The 21,191-nt window shown below is 35.0% G+C and overlaps 1 protein-coding gene across 1 annotated transcript in view; it reads right to left on the reverse strand.

Annotated features, from left to right (window-relative positions):
* The window catches only part of FMN1 (formin 1), a 141,663-nt gene that overhangs the window by 71,919 nt on the left and 48,553 nt on the right, over positions 1–21,191 (reverse strand). The window contains exons 5-6 of the mRNA XM_062577077.1: positions 18,966–19,116; positions 8,441–8,528 (exon numbers count right to left, since the gene is read on the reverse strand). Coding sequence (XP_062433061.1) covers positions 8,441–8,528; positions 18,966–19,116 — 239 coding nt within the window. The remainder of the gene's footprint in view (positions 1–8,440; positions 8,529–18,965; positions 19,117–21,191) is intronic.

The following is a 21,191-nucleotide window of genomic DNA, read 5'->3' on the forward strand; positions in this document are numbered from 1 at the left end:
GCTGTATCAGTGGGGAAAAAAGCAATATCTGCATCTATTTTTATCCCTTTTGAAGATTTAAAAAACCCAAATCCTTAACCGAATATGAAAACTGAACAACTGAACTAGTCACAAGTCTCTGCTTAAAGAAAAATCATCAGGGACTGCATCTATTAGATCACGTGTTTGCCCTTGCGAGGCTGCTGCCTGAATTCCATTATCTGCTGTACTATCCAATCAAATTTTAAAAGAACCTGAGGGACTGGAAAATCTGTTGGAAAAAATGTTTTCACAGCCTAATAAATTTAATTATTATGACTTTAAAATACATATATTTAGGTCAGTTTCACTTCCATTCTATTTTGGGATACTGTGAAATCTATTTGCGAAGAGAACTATCTGTCATTTTATTCCTGTCATTCCATATTTCACAGCTGGGCCTTTCCATTTACTTCTACAACATGCCCCTTTTTCAGTACATCTTGGTAGACTGACTTGCGAGGAAGCAAATCAGAGTTACTACAAAGGCAACGTACACAAGATAACTTTAACTCATAATAGAAATGCGAAAACACGTAACGTAACAGTAGATCTTTTAAGTACAGTACTGTTTTAATGATAGCTAATAGTTTAAAAAAGAGAACATACTAATATGCAAACCAATATCTGTATGTCTGATATTTTCAGCCAGACAAAAGAAAGCCCCTAAAATCACAAAATGTTTCCTTTATGCTGAACTCTCTGATCTACTTTTCTGTACTTAACAGCAGTTATAACAAGTTAACACTGAAGTGACATGTTAAACTATTCACTAAAGCCCGAACATTTCAGATTGAAATAATAAAATACAATTTGATGTGTTAACACGTTTTTAACAGATTTAATGATAATCAGTGTTAAGAGACACTAATATGACTTATTTTATCTTTTGGGACAACTAAATATTTTTAGAAAACTACCAAGGAAATATTTTCTGACCCATCTGCTATAGGACCAGTCCAGCTATTATTGGCAATGCCCATGCAGACCAGCTGCCAGCTAAAGATCTACTCATATGACTCAACTCAATGACAGTTTGACATATTAAAATGTTAATACAGAAAGAAACAGACTTCCAAAAAGTCTGAGTACTGCCAAAATCCACAGCCGACTCCTGTGTTCCATTTCCATGTATTTTATTATCTTTATCTTTGTCCTTACATATTTTTTCATTCAAAGTGATCAAATTTAGCATCGTAAATATTGCAGCATGAGACAAAAATGAAAAAGTGTAAAACTATGGAAAAAAACCAAGCTTTAATTTTGGAAAGTTGGAAGCTATCCCCAGACTCAGAGATGTCTTAGTATTATTCTTCATATTCTTCTTAAAATACAGCACGCACAATACTTGCACAGAATGTTGTATATATTAACTTGAGTTTGGGCAGCTGAAAAAGAATCCATTACACTAGATGAAAGAAACTTCAGTTATTTTACTTTTTCCTTAGAACTACAAGGAATAAAGCCTTAATTTTTCTGTGAAAAGCAAAACCAATTTTCAAACAGGTATTTTTAACATTATTAAAAATAATAACAAAAAACTTGATACAGTTTTCAAAATGCTCTTCTTAATACAGAGAATATAACATTGTCACTTTACTGCATTAAATCCCATTATACCAAGACTCACATAAGTGTTAGTAATATAGGTGAAGTATCATAAATCTACAAAAGAGGCTCCAAAACAATTAATAGCTATTACAATATCAATCATCATTGGTGGTTTTTACTTTTATCTTGCTTTCTAGTTAGCTGTCTTCCCTACACTGTCAGTTCAGTTAGAATATTTCACCTACACCTCACAATATGCCGAAAGGAAGTAGACTCATGCTGTGAAAAGCTGGTAATTTTATTGGGTTCCTCTACCTTTAAAAAATCTGTTACTTGGCCAAGTCTGGTTTCTGAGATCCTTTTTTGCAGGGAAATTGAGGCAAACATTTTTATGTGGTCTACGGTGTCTGCTCACAACAAGAAGAATTTATATACACAAGGATCATTAGTGCAGGGTTGCACCCATTAGGATATAATAACCGTCAGCGAGGACAAAAAACAGATCAGCATCATGCGTTCAAACTAGCAGGCACACATAAAAATACTTGCCAACTGCATTTCACATACTAAAGGTATTGCCTCAAATATAAACTTTTACCAAAGGCTTTTAACACAGTTACTTTTTAAAAATGGATTTAACTGTAAAAGCCAGATTCTTACTGAACCAACGTTTTCACACGCTCATCATTTCGTCATTTTGGAAACATAAACCAAAGAAAAGCTAAGCATTTAAAGCATACTGTGTGCACTCTACATACAACTGTAGATCTTAAAGATTTAATAGGAAAAAGATACTTCTTTCCTCCTAACTACCTTAAATACCAACACTCTTAAGGCTGACTCTGATATACAGCCTCGTTCACACTAAGCACATTTTAGTTAAATCAGGATTTAAGTCCTGCTGACAGAACCTACCTATACTCAGCAGTTTTGGAACAGTTAATGTGACAATTAAACTGTGTAATGTGAAGAAATTATTTTAACTGCTCCCTTATGATAAAACAGAAATACATTATTTAAATGAAAAAGAGCTTTCCAAAGTTACATTTATTTGGCTTGGAAGTACTTGATGGTTTTACCTAGTACATTCTGCTGAGTAAGGTTTGATTTCATGGAGAAATGAAGCCTCTCTTCGGGAAAATTAGATGAAATTGTGACTGATCTAGTCAACCAGAAAGTTACTATGATTGTTAAAGACAAATCTATGCTTGGCAAAACTACCTAAAGTATCAAATCTGCTTTAGTTTGCTTCAGACAAATTGATCTGAAGATCTAAATTCACCTAAAGTTCCCCCCCCCCCCAGCATTTAACTACCATGCAATTCAAAAACATTCAAATATACAATGCAAAGAAGCACCATGGGCACAATGTGGGTTTATAAGACTAGGAAAACTCAACTTCTGCATGAAGTCATGAGCAAAAGACTCTGGCACTAATGCTAACCTACCCACATCAGACTAGATGCCCTAGGCAGATTCACAAAAACATATGTTGTAAATTATCCAGAACAAAGAAAATAACTTTTAACGGAAATTGTTTCCCAATTTCTGAGATGAGTATGTAGCTATCTCTGTATTTCATGCATAGGAATGCATATATGTAATATTCTGTGTAGACAGAAAAGTCACACAATTTCAGAAAAGAGTTTTTTTTAATTTTTTTTATAATCTATACTGTCCTCCTGGTAATATTTTGGTTGAAATCCCATAAAACTCATTTTATATAGTGCAAGCAAGAAACATTACAAAGCATTTTTCTTAATCTTGAAGCATTTCCAAAGTACAATAGAGAAAAGAACCATGAAATTATTTGTGCTGCATAGTCTAGTTAAAACACAGGTTGTGATTCAAACATTTTGGGCATGGCTACAATCTGCAGAGTGCTTTGGAATAGTTTGAATTATACATATAAAACACAGTTTTTCAGATCCTAAGAAATGTGTTGCGTTAACAATGATATCGTTCACTAAGGTTTAGATGTGATTTCAGGCATTTTGTGCGATTTCACAAGGGATGCAGTTAGCCTCCAAAATTTAAGGGAGTAGGGAACATATTCTGTATTATTTACCTTTGTCAGTGTCTTGATTGCCTTTTTTTCTACCAATTGTAATATGAGAAAATGCAGAGAACACTAAAACATAAATAGCTAAGAGGACTAACTATCACCATCAGACTCTACCTTTCAAAACAACTAGTTATATCTACCTTAATCTGAATATTTTATTTTCCAATATACTTCAAAATATGCAAAAATCAAAGTGAATGAGCAGGAACATAATGCATAATCAGAATGCTTATCGGACTGATCATCAGTCTGGGTGATTATATTATCAGTGAGTTAATTTTAAAAGATGTTAATCTGCTGTCTGCATTCTTCCAATTATTTACTCGTGTATGTTAATAATTGAAGGTGAATCACAAATAAAGCAATCTGTCACTGCTGAACTGGTTGGCTGACATGTAAAAATATTATAATTGTGTTGTTTCTACTTGGTCTCCTCCTACAATACAATACCATGCAAAAAGATTTGATGCAGAGTAGCATGATAGGTATTTACACTGCCCATCATAAGAATATCCTTATTGTGATACTAAAAATAAGTTCCATATTTGAGGAGTGAGAAGAAAAACACAATAATGAAGGCAAATTTGCAAAAATAGTAGGTTTTGTAGCAAAATCCACTCTAATCCCACCTAGATGTGATCAAATATATTTCTCTAGTATTTTTCAAGCTCTGATAGTTTTGAACATTTTGAAGCCACATAGTTCACATCATTCATGAACACAACAGTACTTGAAATGCACAATAAATACACCTTACATGGTATTACAGGCTAGTCACTGCTATTTGGATTTAGCAAACGAGTTTCAGACATTATATTTAATTGCTTAAATCCAGAAAAGAAAGAACTATTTTAACACTACATCAGCATTAGAAATAGTCTTAAGGCCAAGTGTCAGTGATCACTTTGCCATATAGGATAAGATCTGTCAGCTTTACAAGTGCCAGAGTATTAAACATTTGCCTTAGTAAATGTTCTAGCAAAGTCTGCAGCTGTTTTGCAAGGAGTAATATGCCATAAAGTGCGCAATATGCTATAAAGAATGGATGTGGTACTACCATGTCTCCTATATTTGGTCACAAAGAACATATGCAAATATGTGAGAACATCTAGTTAATGTATCCTGATGAAAATCAGGGGCATTAGTGAGCGATTTCCACAACTGTAAAGAAGCAGAACTTCTACTGCCCCTCGATTTTAGTTGCAAAATCAAGGCACCAGAGAGGTAGGTAGACATTTGGGATAGATGCTCTTTTGGAGCATCTATGTTATATCTACATCCCAGTAGATAAAACTAAAACTTTTGATCTATGCTAGTCCCTGTTTTTGCCAATTTTCTCTTGAACAGAGAACTCAGTAGCTCATGGTAAGCTAGCAGAGATGACCTAAGCTGCAGAAAAAAGCACTATTATTTGCTTTATCGTATACTTCTACTGCTAGCCACTTATGCCGGGAATGGCTTCGGTGACTGGAATGTGGGCCTATAATAAGTTGAGACCAGTGCCCACAGAGGGTCTTTACATACATTTATAACCAACATACCCAATTAGCAACAAAACTGAACCTCCCCACCACGGAGTAAGCTGTAATATTTTAACAGCAAAGCCACACAAGTAGTCACAAGTAGTCACTTGAGTCACAAGTTTGCTTCTCAAGCTGTTACACTTCAGCTGAACTACCACAGGAAAAGTAATACAGAAGTGTGCTGATATGAAAAAGCAGTCACCTCTGTAACTGAGCAGAGCTAAAAGTATATTCCTTAGGTAAAAGTATATTCCTTACCTAAAGGCTGATTTATTCCATTTTTCGTCTCTTTTGTACGAAGAGATTTTTTAAAAACCATACGAAAGAAGCCTTGAAAATACTCTCAAACTTGTGCACAATTTGATTAGCACTGTTTGATTTTTAAATATAAATACAGATTCTGTGAAGCCCAGATAGACAGTTTCCCATCTGTTTCTTCTGCTTAGGAAATTATTACTATTATTAGTGGTCTAAGTAGAAACTATATCGCCCTCTTCACCAGCAGATTCACCAGTAAAATTTGTTAGTGTTCTAAGAACATTGCAGCACCTAGTTCTGCTATTCCCCTTCCACCTCCCAACTAACAGGGCATTAGGACAGGTGCAGCATGACAATTTTAATGTCTGTCTGCATCACACAAGCCTCAATGCTTGACAAAATAATTATTCTGGTTTAGGCTGTTTTCTCCCTATGTTGTACTCAGATATAGCAAGAATGGAAATTTATCTGCAAAGGGTGTCCCTCCTTCTCTCGAAGAAACATCTGTGGGAGATTCTCTTCTCCAAGTGTGGCAGCTGGCTCATTTTCAAATGCAAACCGAAACATCTGGGTGCCAGATATGGTCCCTTACATGTGTTGCCACTGCTGAGCTATCTGAAAGAATATGCTGCTAAGCCAGTTACTTAAAACAATTTGAGAGGGCAATCCTACAGATGCAGAATTTCACAGTATTTAAAGAAGTATGTAAGTGTTCGTGTAATTTCCCTTCTTTTATCTTCTCTACAACTTTGCATGCATTTATATCCATAAAGCAGTTCTTCACAAAAGTAATTTGAGGATAATTTTTTCTGTTTTTTTATAACTACCACTTAAGATAGAACAACCAACACATTATAAATAGATAGTAAATTCATTTGGATGTGTCTTTTCAACAAATATGGTCAGAACAACTTGAAATGAAGTTAGATTTCTTATTTTTCCATTTAGAAATCAAACAATTAAATAAAAAACAAGGTGATAAATAGTAACAACGTAAACTGGAAGAGAGACAAGCATAACTATACCGTTATGTTCATTACAGCACACATTTCTAGAGGCCATCTTTACAGACTAGTCATTTTCCCTGTGTCTGGTGAATTGTGGCATTTTTTTCCCCCAGACTCTACCCATAGATCTTGATTAGAATCACTCCCTGCTGAGCAGGGAGGTTGGACTAGATGATCTCCAGAGGTCCCTTCCAACCTTACTGATTCTATGATTCTGTGATTGCTTGCAACTTAAAAAAAAAAAAAAAAAAAAAAAAAAAAAAAAATTCCTTTTGTATCTCCTAGCTGTTTCCATAAGCAAGTGGCAGCATATCCTATTGCTGCCTTGAGCAAGACCCATTGTGACAGGCCAGTTATTTGCTACCGCTCACAATAGAAAAAGCAATGAATTATAAACTTTCCTTCAGCGATGGCACTTATTTTGGTGTGTCTTTTCAACTAGCCTTTTATTTATTCTTAAACTTGTAGGACCAAATTAGTTATGTCTACAATTACAAGTAGTCAAGTCCAGTAGAAATGGATTTGTAGAGAGAAATAGCTGGTGCTGAGGATCCATGTCCATGCTCTACACATTAGTCTGATCCTGTGGACTTTAAAGCCCGGGATAGGCTGGAGACTGCTGGTGTGCCCCTAGAGCACATCTGATTTAGTTTCATCCTGAAGGATGTTTGTGCACTCTGAGACTGCTATGCAATGCAAACTAAAATATAGTAGAGGGACAACTGGCAGATTTGCTTCAGAAATGCACATCCAAGCTAAAATGTTATTGTAGACACACCCAAACATTTTTGAGATTTCTTTTCTGTTAAATTTAGTGCTAACTGGCCAGGGAGTTTCAAAAGTCATAGAAGTACAGCAAACTGACAGATGTAGAGATATGGTACAGTCACACATGCTTTATTTTACTAGGAACAAGGCTGTAAAGCCACAACAGTACTTTGCACCATGAATGACCTATCTATAGGACATCATTGCATGAAAGTAAGAAGTTACGAAAATGTCTTCAAAGGCATTTAAGAATATTACCCCCTTTTTTACACATATAATTTAACTGCTCTCCCTTTCCTGCCAGCAAATTATTCAAATATTTAATAATGGCAGGTTTTTTCCTTCTCATGCTGATACCTTTTACACAATACTGGCAGGCACAAAGTTATTCCTTCTTGTTGTTTCCCTGCACCCCAAGAGCCATCTGTAAGTCCTTGTGCTTTTACAGTCCTAGATGCTCAAAGGCTCTTCTAAAATTAATAATCAATGCCAGCAGCATCTCAGCACCCTACCCAGTATTTGCATGTGATGGAAGGAAAACAATAGGAAAAAGCAGACATTAACTTGAATTCTTCCAGCAGTTGTTTTAAATGTTGAATATTTTTCTTTTTAAATGTGAAAAAAAAATAAACAATATCCCTAAACAATATCTTTTTAAATGCAGAACATAAGCAGAATCTGAATTACCCAAGTGTTCTGAAAAGTCTGTATTTCTCTACTGTCATATTGGCAAACTCAGATAATTTCTACCAGTAGTGGAATTTATACACTGAGTAGCACGATGCTTTGAAAAATGCCATCATCTTTCTGATTGCCACATGGTAGCTGCATTCTCAGTTTTGGATGTGCTTTTTATACTGCTAATGAAGCAAAATTTAAACATTCAACAAATACAGACTGCATATTCAAAACCCAACAGATTTATATATAAAACCTCTATTGAATTTTTTCAGTGGGGGACTTGCTTAAGAAGAAGGAGGGAATCATAGGGGAGAAATATGAAACTGCTTTGGGAAAAATCTAGATTACAAGGGACATGTGAAATAAAAGATACACAAAGACGTGGACCTAAATTCACTTTAGATTATTTAACTGGAACTTCTATACTTACTTTACTGGAAGAGTAATTCTTCTGGTCCTAAAGAGGACCACATGCAAAAGCCTATACTGTAGTTTCAGAAATTCTCTGATGGGTGCTTTGAAAAATTATCCATGTAAATATGATACATTAAGAGTTCGGAAAGACTTACCTTGCTGAATATCCTTCATTTCCAGGTGCAAACTTGATATTAAAATTCCTACCGTTTGAGATCGTTTTCCATCCAACAGCTTGATAATCTAGAAAGGTAACACAAAATGATCTGAAATGGAATAACCACTCCACAGAGATTTCATTTGCTCAAAAGAAAAAAGCTAACTTGTGAGTTGATTTCAATGTCCCTCCAACCCTCAAATCTTGTTATTAATTAAATGTGACAGTAGGGTCTTCATCTTCTCTTCATCTTCTGCACCTTAACAAATGGATGACAAATATAAGCTTGAATTCTCTTTAGGTCTAGTAAAGAAGATCATCCCTTAATTGTAGAATGTTATTGACAAGTAAAAAAAACCACATCAAATCTTTATCTGCAATGTATTTCTCCCCCTCTCCCTAAGGAGATCAGGGTAAAACTATTTTAAGCATTCTGAGTATGTCACAAGTTTCTCAGTCTAGCTGATAATTTATTTTTCAGTGTGAAAATATTTAAGTCTACCTTTTTGACAAAGGATCACTTCTTGAAGAAATGTCTTTTTATGCGCTGTCAACACTACTGGCACACTAGGGGCTACTGAAAGGATTCCTTTCACTCGTGTCTAAATGTGCTCCCTCCACACCCCGGATATTTTACATGGATTTGAGGATGTTGCTTATACTTTGGGTAGCAAACGCTTGTTAGTGTATTATCCTGATGCTTAGATTGTGATCTTTTTTCAGGTGGAGGAAGGGGAGGAAGGGAAGGGGAGGAAGGGAAAAGAGAGAGAGGACAAGATTGAGCACATGATTTTGGGGAAGTTATAAAAAAAAGTTACATATGAAAAGAAGTCATACAAAAAAAATTCTTATTGCCTATGTGGATCAGTCCATAAATAAAGTAATGAAAGGTAAATCTTCAAGGTTTTGAAAATGTAAGTCAGATGTTAGAAGAGACAATCTGATATGTGAAGTTTGGATTCAAAATCAAACTTCCCACAACACTTGGATTGTTTTTATTTGTGATTTTGATTTGTATCATAAGGAAGATATGACAGCAACAAGTCAGAAAATTCAACACAGATGTGAAGTTCTTCAAAATAAAAATGTTCAGATCCAAGCAGCTGGCCTGCTAGTGTTGATGAAAAAAAACTATTGATAGTACTAACTCAAATACAAAATTAAAACTAACATCTAAGCTTTTATTGAATGTATATTCCCTAGTATCTGCATACTGTATATATAATATATATATACACACACATATATACAAGTATACATTTTTTGTGTGTGTATACACACACACACACAAACGCCTACACAAATTTAATTTTAACACTTGGGTAATATGAATATTTGGATATTTAATCATGTCCAAAACTATAAACAGTTGTTATCCCTGTAATATTCTTATAGATGCTTATATTAGAGACAGCTAACTGATAAAACTTATGCTAATTCACACAAACATTTCCTATTGTACTCCTATGTTTTATGGGGTTTAGGAACATCTAACAGTGCAACTAATTAGTCGTTCACCTAGTGTATGTAAAAGTGGAGTTGCAGTTGAAAAACATAGGGAAAAGAGAAATGATAGTGACACTTTAACATGAAAAATGCAAAGTTAATTACTGTTTATAATGTGCTGAAATTGTACTGGAGAATACCTGAACAAATAAGAATGTATGCTGCCTTCAACAAAAATCTTATAGATTCTTTATGATCTTGCTCTAGAGATTCAAAACATCATGAACTTGTATTTTGCGTATTTCCTGCCAATATTGCAAATAAAATATATCATGAAAGTTTCTCCAGCCTGCATCTATGGTATTTATATTAGATATTAGAAAATTTATTTAAGACATATTCTTTAGATGAGAAAGGATTCAGGTTCTTAATTTCCTGAGTATACAAACTCTCAAGGTGATTTGATAAATGAATACTCTGTAAGCATCATATCGCATTATCTGTGATTTTTCAGAGCAAACACAAATAACTGCACAGTTTATCACAGTCATTTCTGAAGCTATACATGAATTTGCTAAACTCGGCAGCACATTAACTTCTAACAGAGATAATTACAGGCTTGAGTAGTATGCAATTTGTATAGCATTCACTGACCTCCAAGTTGACCCTGTTCAGGGGCAAATTCATAGGTTGTCATAAACCCCATTAGACATGCCTAGTTTGAGGTAAAACCTTTCCAGACTACAGCCCTTATAGATAATATGACATTTGAAATCATGGCATTAGAATATTTTTTAAACTACTAACATGCATACTCTCCAGATATGATCAATCTAGCTCACATTGCCAAGCAAGACTTTCTTCTTGAAAGATTGGTAAAATAAACTGAAAGAAGAGATTATACAATTTTAAAAGCTAAAATAGAGATTCATGTTTCAAATGCCCAGCAACTGTACGTTCACAGCATTTTTAGACAAATGTACACATGGTCACAATTACCAGACACCAGACTCAGAGTACCTGAAATAGCTTCAACCAAACCAAATCTCTTACTGAAGGCCAACATTTTATTCATTAGAGAGAAGGGGGCAATAAGACAACAGAATTGCTTAAATAGAGCATAAAACTATTTTAAAAACAGTAGTAATGCTGAAGAACTAGGACTTTTGTCACAGATTTCAGAACTAACATGTACCTTGAGAATTTCTACAACATAAATGTATAATCAGTGGTAAAACACAGGATGTATTTCCAGAGATAAACATTTTGCCTCAAATTATGGTTATTCTGGAGAAGTTATTGACAGGGAATTAAATGCGTGTGTGAATTCTAAATAGAAAACAGATACAAAAAAATTCAGTAGTTTTTCAGGTCATAAAAAACATAAGGCAATAAAATGGAAGTTTGTAAAGACGGCATTGTACCTTTTGTACTATTTGGGCTGTGTTTTAAAAGAAAAATCACTGATCACCTCTCGGCATATTGGGACTGGCTTGTGGCTGGCAGTGACAGGTAAGCAGCTAAAATCCAGCTGATAAAATCCATCCAGGTGACGCTGCTGCGTCTGCTGGCAGAGTTTGCCCAAGTACGGACAAGGCAGCCTGCCGCCTGCCCCTCCTCTGCACCAGCCACGAGCGTATCGCTGCAACGGGCGCAGCATCTTTCAGCTCAGTGACCACGCCGAGATTGCCGGTGTTGTCTAATTCATTCTGTTGTCTCATCTACCGCATAATTTGTCCTGGGTGGTGTTTCCTCACTATTTTTTAACATTGCTAAGTTGGTTTATTTGTACGCAGTGGATATGCACACAAGTGCTTCTTCGATAACTTTTAAAAATTTACCATCTAATTTAGAAGTGCAGAAAAACTGTATACATTCAGACAAATTATCCCGTCATCCCCATTAAAAGGTCTTTCTCTAATGTAACCAGAAATGTATTTTGTTAAATATCACAGGACTAACTTCACTGTTTTGTATAACTGTAATGTCTACATTCTGTCCAGGACGCTTACTGGTGCTGAAATCCGAACAGATTTAGTTTACGTAGCGATTAAAAGCTAAATCCTTCCTCCTGCTGGTTCACGGGTTCTTTCCACAGAGAGAAACCATTAGCTAAAAAGCTGTCCTGCACATCACAGCATTTCCCTCCATTCCCAGTCACTAACTTTAATAGTGAAGTCAGCAACCTGGACCCGTAAGTAGTCTACTGAAACCCTATTCAAACAGAGGAAGAATATGCAACACAAGAGGCAGGTAAGTGGGTCCCTCAAGCCATTCTACATAGACACTCCAAGTCTTACCAATGAGATTTCAGAAGCTTAAGACTAGACCTTATCTCTCCTCTTTCTGTTCAAAGGAGAGTCAAGTTTATGGTTTATCTATTTAATATAGAAGAGCCATCTTTCTGTATTTTATGCAGATTCCATTATATTTTAGGAGATATGCTATTCTATTGGATGAAAAAAATCTACTTTTAGGCTTTTTTAAAAGGACAAGCAAATGACAATTTCTCAAGATTAAAAAAAGAGGTAAGAAATGAGCTAGTAACTAACTGATTTCAATGTCTTTGTTCCTATCAAAACTGTAAAACCAAAAGAGAGCCACAAAATAAATATTTACCCCAGGTACTTTCTATACCCTACATGATTGTAGAGCTTTGTGGTAAACAATGAAATGCCATATTCATTCTTCTCAACACGGCATAAAATATAAAAAGAAAGTGAGAGTGCCTTAGAAGAGCATGCGCTAGCATTTTACTACTTTTACTTAAGTTTGAACACTGTTTATTATCTTACGCAGAGAGTTGAAGACAGTCATTGTATTTCAACCCTACAAAGCTTCCAACTTTTTCTGCAGTATCTGCCCTTCTCGCAGAATCACAAAATTCATTAATTGTAATTTCTCATTTAGTTAGATGGACAGAAAACTTGCTGACAGACATATCCCTTTTAGTTAAAAAAAAAATGCTCTTCGCTCAAAATATTGACACTCTTCTTAAATGAGAACACATGTTAATAATTATGTGAAGTCTGTTAGAGATAATAGACAACAGAAAAGCCATTATCTTTAATGTCCTCCTGCGTCTTTGATATGATAATCATTGCACTAAAGAGCCAAAAATGATCGATGGACTTTCATTTAAGGCATACACCTGACACAAATTACTTGACATTTACCCATTTTCTTTGTAAGATGAAGACAGAGTGGCATCACAAACATCCAGCTATCCTGTTTCTTGAAATAGTATAGAAAATACTTGATTTTAGGAGGATGGCTGACTTCCAAAAAGCCCTCAAAAATATTGGGAAGACTAATACAACTTTGAAATATGTGTTGCTCTTGCAACATTTAGTGAATACATATTGAATAAAATTATAGCAAAGAATTTTTCTTTCTTAAGTTACCTCTTTTCAGGCTTACATAGGCATTATAGTGTAACACATAATGACCCATCTTCTACTTGGTACTAACCTTTTCCAAATAAAATAAGTGAAGAGAACAGACTTTGGTTCCACAGTTCTAACAGGAGAGGGAAAACTTACAGCTTGAGAACAATTACATGTACCTATTAGCTTTAAAAAAACTGACTGGATGTGTATGGACAGGAAACATTAAGAGTTTGGAATGAGGTAAAGCTGGAGTTCTTTGCATGCAAAATGTTAGTGTTTCATCTGACATGAAAAAGAGTCCATACAAGGCCTTCAGAGTCTGGGAAAGATGTTAGATGCTTCAAAATCTATTCAAATTCATTGAAAGCTGAGTTCTTTCAAAAACAACAAAATGATTTTTCACCAAAATAGATACGAATTTTTATATGCTTAATTGTTTTCAATGCATAAACACCTATGGACTTTAACGGTTGTGCACTGAATTTGCTTATACTTGAACATAAAAATTCATAGTTAAGTCAATTTATAGTTTTAGACTTATAACTTATAATATATCTTTGAAAATAAGCAGCATTTTTCCAGACATAAATGCTTTAAAATGAGTGTTATAACTGAAATCTAAGCATGAGAAAATTTAGAAATGATGGTTGAAAACAATCCAGACTAACAGTGACGTTTTCTAAAAGCATGTCATTGCTCCTGCCAAAATTGATTTAAAAAATAAGAGTCATATTCCAAAGTCATTTGCAATCTAAATGTCCGCCAGAATCAATACCTAAATTGAAGTTATGCACCTAAATAACCCTGTACAACTAGGGCATTTTCTTCTTGATTTACATAAGCTACGACTTTTAAGTCATTTTGAAATGAAATGAATCAGCTACAAATCAACTACATTAAACTATCTCATATAAACTTAAAATGCTTTTACACTTACTCCTAAAATCCCTTCTCATGAGAAAATAATTGTATCTGCTGATTTTTAAATAGATTTCACACTATCTTCCTCTAATATTGGGACATAACTAGAATATTCATCTAGCTAGTAAATTCTCCCCCACCAAAAAAGACAAATTCTGCTCTAAAGACATAACATCTAAAGGACAAGAATATTTGTTTGGATCATTATCTATATACTACCACAGAACTTCACATGACTGCATATATACAGAGGAGATAAATGCACAAGGATACAGGTTTCCTGAAATATTTCAGAGGATGTATTGTGGAACAAAAAGAGATTATTCCAAAGCCATGGAATTTTGCAAAGGAGAGCACGATCAGAGAAGCATGAGCAGCCAAAAACTTCGCAAAGCTTCTAAGCACTAAATAAGCATTACTATAACAAACTTCAAAAGCATTTAAAAATACCAGAAGGTACATCTGACCTTCATTTAAACTACATCAACCTTGAAATTATATTATTTTTACATTGTACTACTATAGAATGTACTACATTTCTCTCAAAAAAGTGCCTAAAAAATAAGTAAAATCACCCTCTAGGCAGTCCTTTAAGAAGTTGTATCTTCATTGCTGCATGAAGGTTCTTAATTTTCCTTCCTTCTCTCTTCCCATATACTTGTTAGGACACCTTATTTTTTAATACTTGTATTTCAAATTCTAATAATTACATTCTGATGTCAGGATACTAGCCTCTAGGTATTACTGTAACTCAATTCATAAGCCATTTTCTGGCTCTTTTATCCCTGAGAGACGGACAGGAACTGTACTTTACACTTTGTAATTGACTCACAGAATCATGTCCATGGAAAAGCACTAAAAATGTTATCCAAACCATTTCTGTACTTCAAGAGAGTATCAGCTGTACCTGTGTCATTCTAAACAGATTTTCTTAAAAATCTCTTGAGGCAGAAATACATTTTTCCTAGCACTACGTGTCCTGTATTCTTCTGGTATCCTTACCCTCAGAAAGCTTTCCATAGCTTTTTCTCTTAACCAGCTGCACTTACTGTGTCCCCTGCACCAGTCTTCTCTTTTCCACACTAAACAACCACAATCTTTCAGTTTTTTCTCCGACACTACTTCTAGACTTCCGATCAGTCTCACCTCTTGACTCATTTTTCAGGAAAGGCTGCAATACCCAAAACTAGATGCAGTTCTTAACTACGAGCTGGCTAAGTTTATTAGCTTAAAAGAAACACTGACGTTCATATATCAGAGGTTTGCTTTCCTTTTTTTGTAGTACCATGACTTTGACAATTCATGCTCATCTTGTGATTCATTCTAATCCCCAAATTGTTTTTTGCTAAATCACTACCTGGGCAATTGTTCCCCCTCTTAATTTTAGGTAGCCGATTCTCCTGAACTGCATGAACTTGTGCATAAATTATCATTTCCCTTGATGTAGGTAAAGATTTTGATATCTCTGGCCAAAACTGGCTGTCAGCTGTAAAGGTAGGTGGTGAATATTTCTAATCTGTACTGTTGTAAGGTGTGTGCTATAGGAAGTTGTTGTTCCCTATATGGGTAAGAATACAATAATAAAGTGAAATTTCTATAAGCTTAACATGATATTTTGCACATAAACGTTCCTTTTGCATACTAGGCACACAGATTATGATGACTGGTTTCACAGAAATAATTCTGAGAATAAATTGAATTATTGGGTTTCTATTTGAAACTGCAAGAGAAATGTAGATAGGCGGTAAAGAAGTCAGTCAGAATTTAACATGGCACTGAATGTTAAAGTCTCCTTAGTTTTATAAAGAGGACCAAGTTAAATAAAAAACAATGTCCCTCTAGTTGAAAGACAGAACCTCACTTCCAGTTGCATCAGAATCTGGACTGTGAGGCACCGATTTAACTCTGATTCAAGTAGAAGAGTTTTAAGCAATCATGTTTTATCAAGAGATCCTGCACCACCTATTGGTCTTCCATTTCTCCAAATATCAAGCAGGCCCAAGTAATCTGAATAAGATGGAATAAAGTAGGACAATGTTTGTGCAAGAGAAAAGGTCAATGCTAACAAAACATTTATTAATGCATTTGCAAGATGTTTACACTGAAAAAGTAAAAATAGTGAACAGGAGCTAATAATAAAGCCAGGCACATGAGAAGCTGTAGAAATTTTTTGAACTGCTCTATTAATTGGCACTGTTTGTGCAAAAATTAGTATCAATTTGCACTGCGTACATTTGGAAGTAGCCCTACCTACTTGTTTAACTGTGCAAAACCAACAGTATTTCCCCATTTTCTACTTGCTGCTCATTTTGTTATTTAAGAGGTCATTAGTTAATTCAACAATTCTGAAGTAATGACATATTATTAAACAAAATCCTTTACCTATTCCAAAGATAAAATATTACTGCAGATTCTATAGCTGTACCTATACTTTGCATTAGAAGACTATTTTATGAGAACATAATAAGGAGTTTATGAAGAAACACAAAATGAGTCAGCTAAAAATGATAATATAAGATTAACGTAATGAGATTCAGAATATGCCTTTATGTTTGTACGGATATTTTTTGCTAGACTATACAACTCTGACACCCCTGATACTCGTAACATTCTTTAGACTAGACAAGCACAAGTTTTTGAACTGAAACAAAGGAAAATACTGTTTCAAAAACCCCACCAGATAGATATCCTGGTAAGAAAAAAAGCAAGTTGAGAGCTGAGAGAGAGCATGGAAAGGGAGAAGTGAAGCCAGAACTGATAGCTCTATATTAATCTACAAGGAGCCTTCTGCTACCTTCAACTAATACACCGTACTGCGACTAAGCGTAACGCCTCCCTGCTGCTGGACTGCCTGGAGCCCAGCACGACCGGCCCGGTGGGGCTAGCCTGCAGGCATCTCCGGCTTCGGAGAGACGAAGGAAAGCACACGACCACGTCAGACGACCAACTTGCTGTCTGTAAAAATTTCCAGTTGCGACTATAAGTCATTTGTCAAGGAAAAGTGGAAAGATAGAATCTAAAATAAGAAAATGCTTCTAGATCCAATCAGATTTCTTTGAATTCTAAAAGCTAATTTATCTGCAATTTTTAAACGGACCAAATCACAAAAAGTTTAATATCAGGCATTTTAGAAACTTTTGCCGTACAGTTTCCATGGTTTTTAACACCATGATCATAACTGCACAACATTTACTGAACTGAAAGCACAGTCATTGATTTCCTACATAAAACAGCCATCTTTTTTATTAGGAGATTTATTCTGGTATTTTTGTACTATTTTTCAAGGAACTTCTTTCTTTTTTATTTCAGTAAATAACATCTCTAGTTTTAAGAGTAAATACATTTACATTTAATAACACAGAATAATTCAAACACTGACATAAATTTTAAAAGATCTTTTTAAGAAAACACATTGGCTTCTCACAAGAAGTAATTAACTTACAAGTAATTAACTTATACCATTATTTCCTATATTGTACAAAGTAAGTTTATGCAGTTAGATTTTGGACATTAAGATTAAAAAGATCAGAAAAAAACCCTGTGGTATTGTAACACGTAAATAAGCTACGGAGCAGTAAGGAAAAAGGGTAATACACGTTTACCTTTCAGAATACAAGTTTCTACCTTGTTTGCTGCCATACACCTAGTGAACAAGGTTTATTCACTCAGCTGCTAAGATTTTGAAATACAAAAGTTCAGTATTTGTGCATGTTACTTCTATGTTAAAGTTGTATTACCTGCATTTGTCTTTAGGAATCTGTATCTCCAATTAAACAGCTTTTGAAGAAGCAAGATTAGTGAAACGGAAAAATAAACTCCAGAAGGCAGCAGGAATGCCCCTCCCATTTTTCTCTTTCCGTATTATCGCACCACGTTGGCCGTTACAAATGCTGTAGCCTTGTTTACACCCCCCGTTAACTCTTCTGCCAACACACCGTGCAGGAAGCGTATGATCAAGGATGTCTCAGGACATCTGACCTTGCTGAGTGTCTTCACACGCCCAGAGGGTCCACACCAGCCGCCCTCTTGTGGTTCCAAGCAGGCAAACCCAGGCTTACGAAACAGTGTACCGTGCAGACAGGTTTATAATACGCAACCGCGCAGTTTTAGGAGGACTGTGTCAGTCCTCACCGAGAGTAGGCCCCTTCCCGCAGCACGGCCCGTTTCTCCGTCCCGCCGGCGCACCGCTGTCGCTGCAACACGCCGCACTCGGGGCGGCCAACATCTGCGCTGCAGTAACGACCTGGCCGCCGCCTGCGCTTCTGAGAATCAAAGGTGTGATTAAGGCGTTCGATTATACCGGAAAACCATGTTTCGACATTACTTGCTCAAAACATACAGCAGTAGCTTTGCTGTCTTGCTCCATACCATATTTTTCCAGTCACTTAATCTTCACTGGAAGAGAGGTTTGCTAGAATAACGTAATGATGGTTTTTAATTATACAGCACTCCAAGAACAGATGTGGTCTGAAATGTTGTCACGTCTCGACACATACAAGAACTTTCCGTCAGTTCGCCTATACAATGTCTTGTCTACCTCACTGGCACGTGGAACTTTTATTTTCAAAGGCAATTAAATCTTCCAATGTAAAAAATAATCTGGAATTCAATTATCTAGGCAAGGTTGAAACAGCAATCTCATCTGTTTTACTTTAAAATGGGATTTACAAACCTAAATATTACTTGTTAGTTTAGCAATAAATAAAAAAGTTTTCTCAAAGTATAAACTAAGCAGCAACAAAATAAGCAAATATAAAGAAATAATACCTTTTTGGCCTTTGGTTTTTTTTCATAAGTCTCTGATAGTGGTTTTCTTTTTTCCTGAGCGGTATCTTTGGAGAATAAGTATTCAAACTCAGTTGTATCAAGTATGTCAGGTTCTTCTAGTGAATCCCACAATGTTGGCACAGCAGTTTTCCTATAAAGGGAAAGGTAGTAATAAAAGGATGCTTTAATAGAGTTTGGGATCATTTGCATAGGATGTGGTTCACTTCATTTTTTACAGATGTTTTATGCTTGTATGTCTCTTTGTTGTAGGTTTGAAAAACTAGGATGATTATGTGGCCAATATTCTGTGAGACTAACCAGTTTTCTGCTCCATCCAACCAACTGTAAATTTTAAATAGGGATTATCTATTTTTTGTATGCACAAGAACTACATGTACATTCTAGAACTTGTTAACAAAATTCTCTTGTTTTATCTGGAGTTGGGAAAAAATGACATGTAGTACTGAAAACTAAGTGCTTCAATACTAATGACTTTTGTTTCAAAATTACAGTACTTGAGGAAAACATGTGGGAAAAAACTATCTCCAAACTGCTCTTCTTGTTTCATGTTTATCAGTAGGAAGACAGGCCCACTTCTTCCAGTAGATGTCACTAAAAGGCAATGAAATGCTTTGTAATAATGATAAAAAAAAAAGTAGTGAAAACCCTTATAAGCTGCAAATGGTTGATGTCACCAAAAATATGCTTTTTAGATACAATATGCAACAGAACACAATACTTGAGCATGTAAGGGGAAAATGAACTACAAGTATTCAAATGATTTTTTTTCTTGTATTTAGGATTGTTTCTACTTAATCCTCAACTGCATATTCACTACGGGTGAATGTTTAATGAATTCTAATCTGCTCATTAGCATCCAGCTTTGCAGCACATGCTTCTGTGCTGCACTCTTCCTGACATTAGCTTAGTGATTTCACTGAAGAATTGTTTTAGATCCGTGCATTCTGGGTCCATAACAAGATCTTCCAAGCCTGGATAGCTGCTTCTCTAAGCAGCAACCCTGGAAGATCTCTCCAGTTCTAGTCCAGATCATGAAGATATTAGATTATTAGACTTGGTGTCCTGCAGTCTACTAGAAAGCTATGACCTAGATCCTATCTTGTACTAACCAAAAGCTTGATAAACTAGCACTATTTCAGAACAACTATTTTCATCTCAGTGAAGCAACAGAAGAATTACAACCAGCTTTATTTATGAACCAATTATTTACTTCTATTCACCTATTCAGTATGAAACAATTTATCACCAGTAATTTTGGGAAAGTAAAACTGAATTGCTGAACTTCCAAAAAATTTCATCTCCTTTAATTTTGTATCAAAAAGATGCAATTGACATTTCACTAACTGTTTGTTCCTGCCAAACATTTTACATAAAATAGGAACATGTTAAAGTGTTTGATTAAATCAAAATGAAATTTGTGGAATTATGATTCTGTACCTGTCTCATCAAAATAAAGTCAATGAAAGGTTGTAAACTAAAATAAAAGTATCTCATATTTAAATATATTTTAAAGAATGCAATTGTTTAAGAGAGATTAAAAATAACCCTAAAGCTAACTAAAACAAATGTCAGAAATCTGGAAAACATTTCTTAAAATGTTTAAAATAAAAAGCAAGGTATCATCTTTATAACTGCACTTGTGGTAAAATTGCTTTGCATAGAGATAATAGTGATACGAATTTTAAGACGCTAATAATCACCTCATTTCATTACTTGCCTAACACACAACCTGAATTATATTTCAAGATTCTAGCAACTCCTTGTTCAACTAGAAATATTTTGTGTCACTTAAGAATCTTTTAAAAAATACATTTTTTTCATGCAACTCACTTAATGGAGCTCCTTGTTACATTAATAAACACTTAAAAGATCAGAGAGTTAGATGGAGCCTCTATCCAAAAGAGCAGCCGAGCAGCACTGAAACCACATCCCACTGTGGCAGTGAGGTATATAAGCTGCCAACTGAATGAATACATAGCAAACAGAGGGTATGGGAACATTCAAAAAACACAGTTCAAGAACTGGTTATCTTTCTATGCCTTTTCACCAACTGGTCCCTTATAAACAGAATCAGTAAAACAATGTATTTTACGTTAAGTTTAAATTTACGAGAAAGGTATATACAATTAATTTAGAGCTCAGATAATATTAAGGTAGCAGTGATGTCATTTTATTTTAAAGTTATCTAGTTTTATCACACCAGTG

The sequence above is a fragment of the Rhea pennata genome, chromosome 5 (assembly GCF_028389875.1).
Source record: "Rhea pennata isolate bPtePen1 chromosome 5, bPtePen1.pri, whole genome shotgun sequence".
NCBI classification, from domain to species: domain Eukaryota; kingdom Metazoa; phylum Chordata; class Aves; order Rheiformes; family Rheidae; genus Rhea; species Rhea pennata.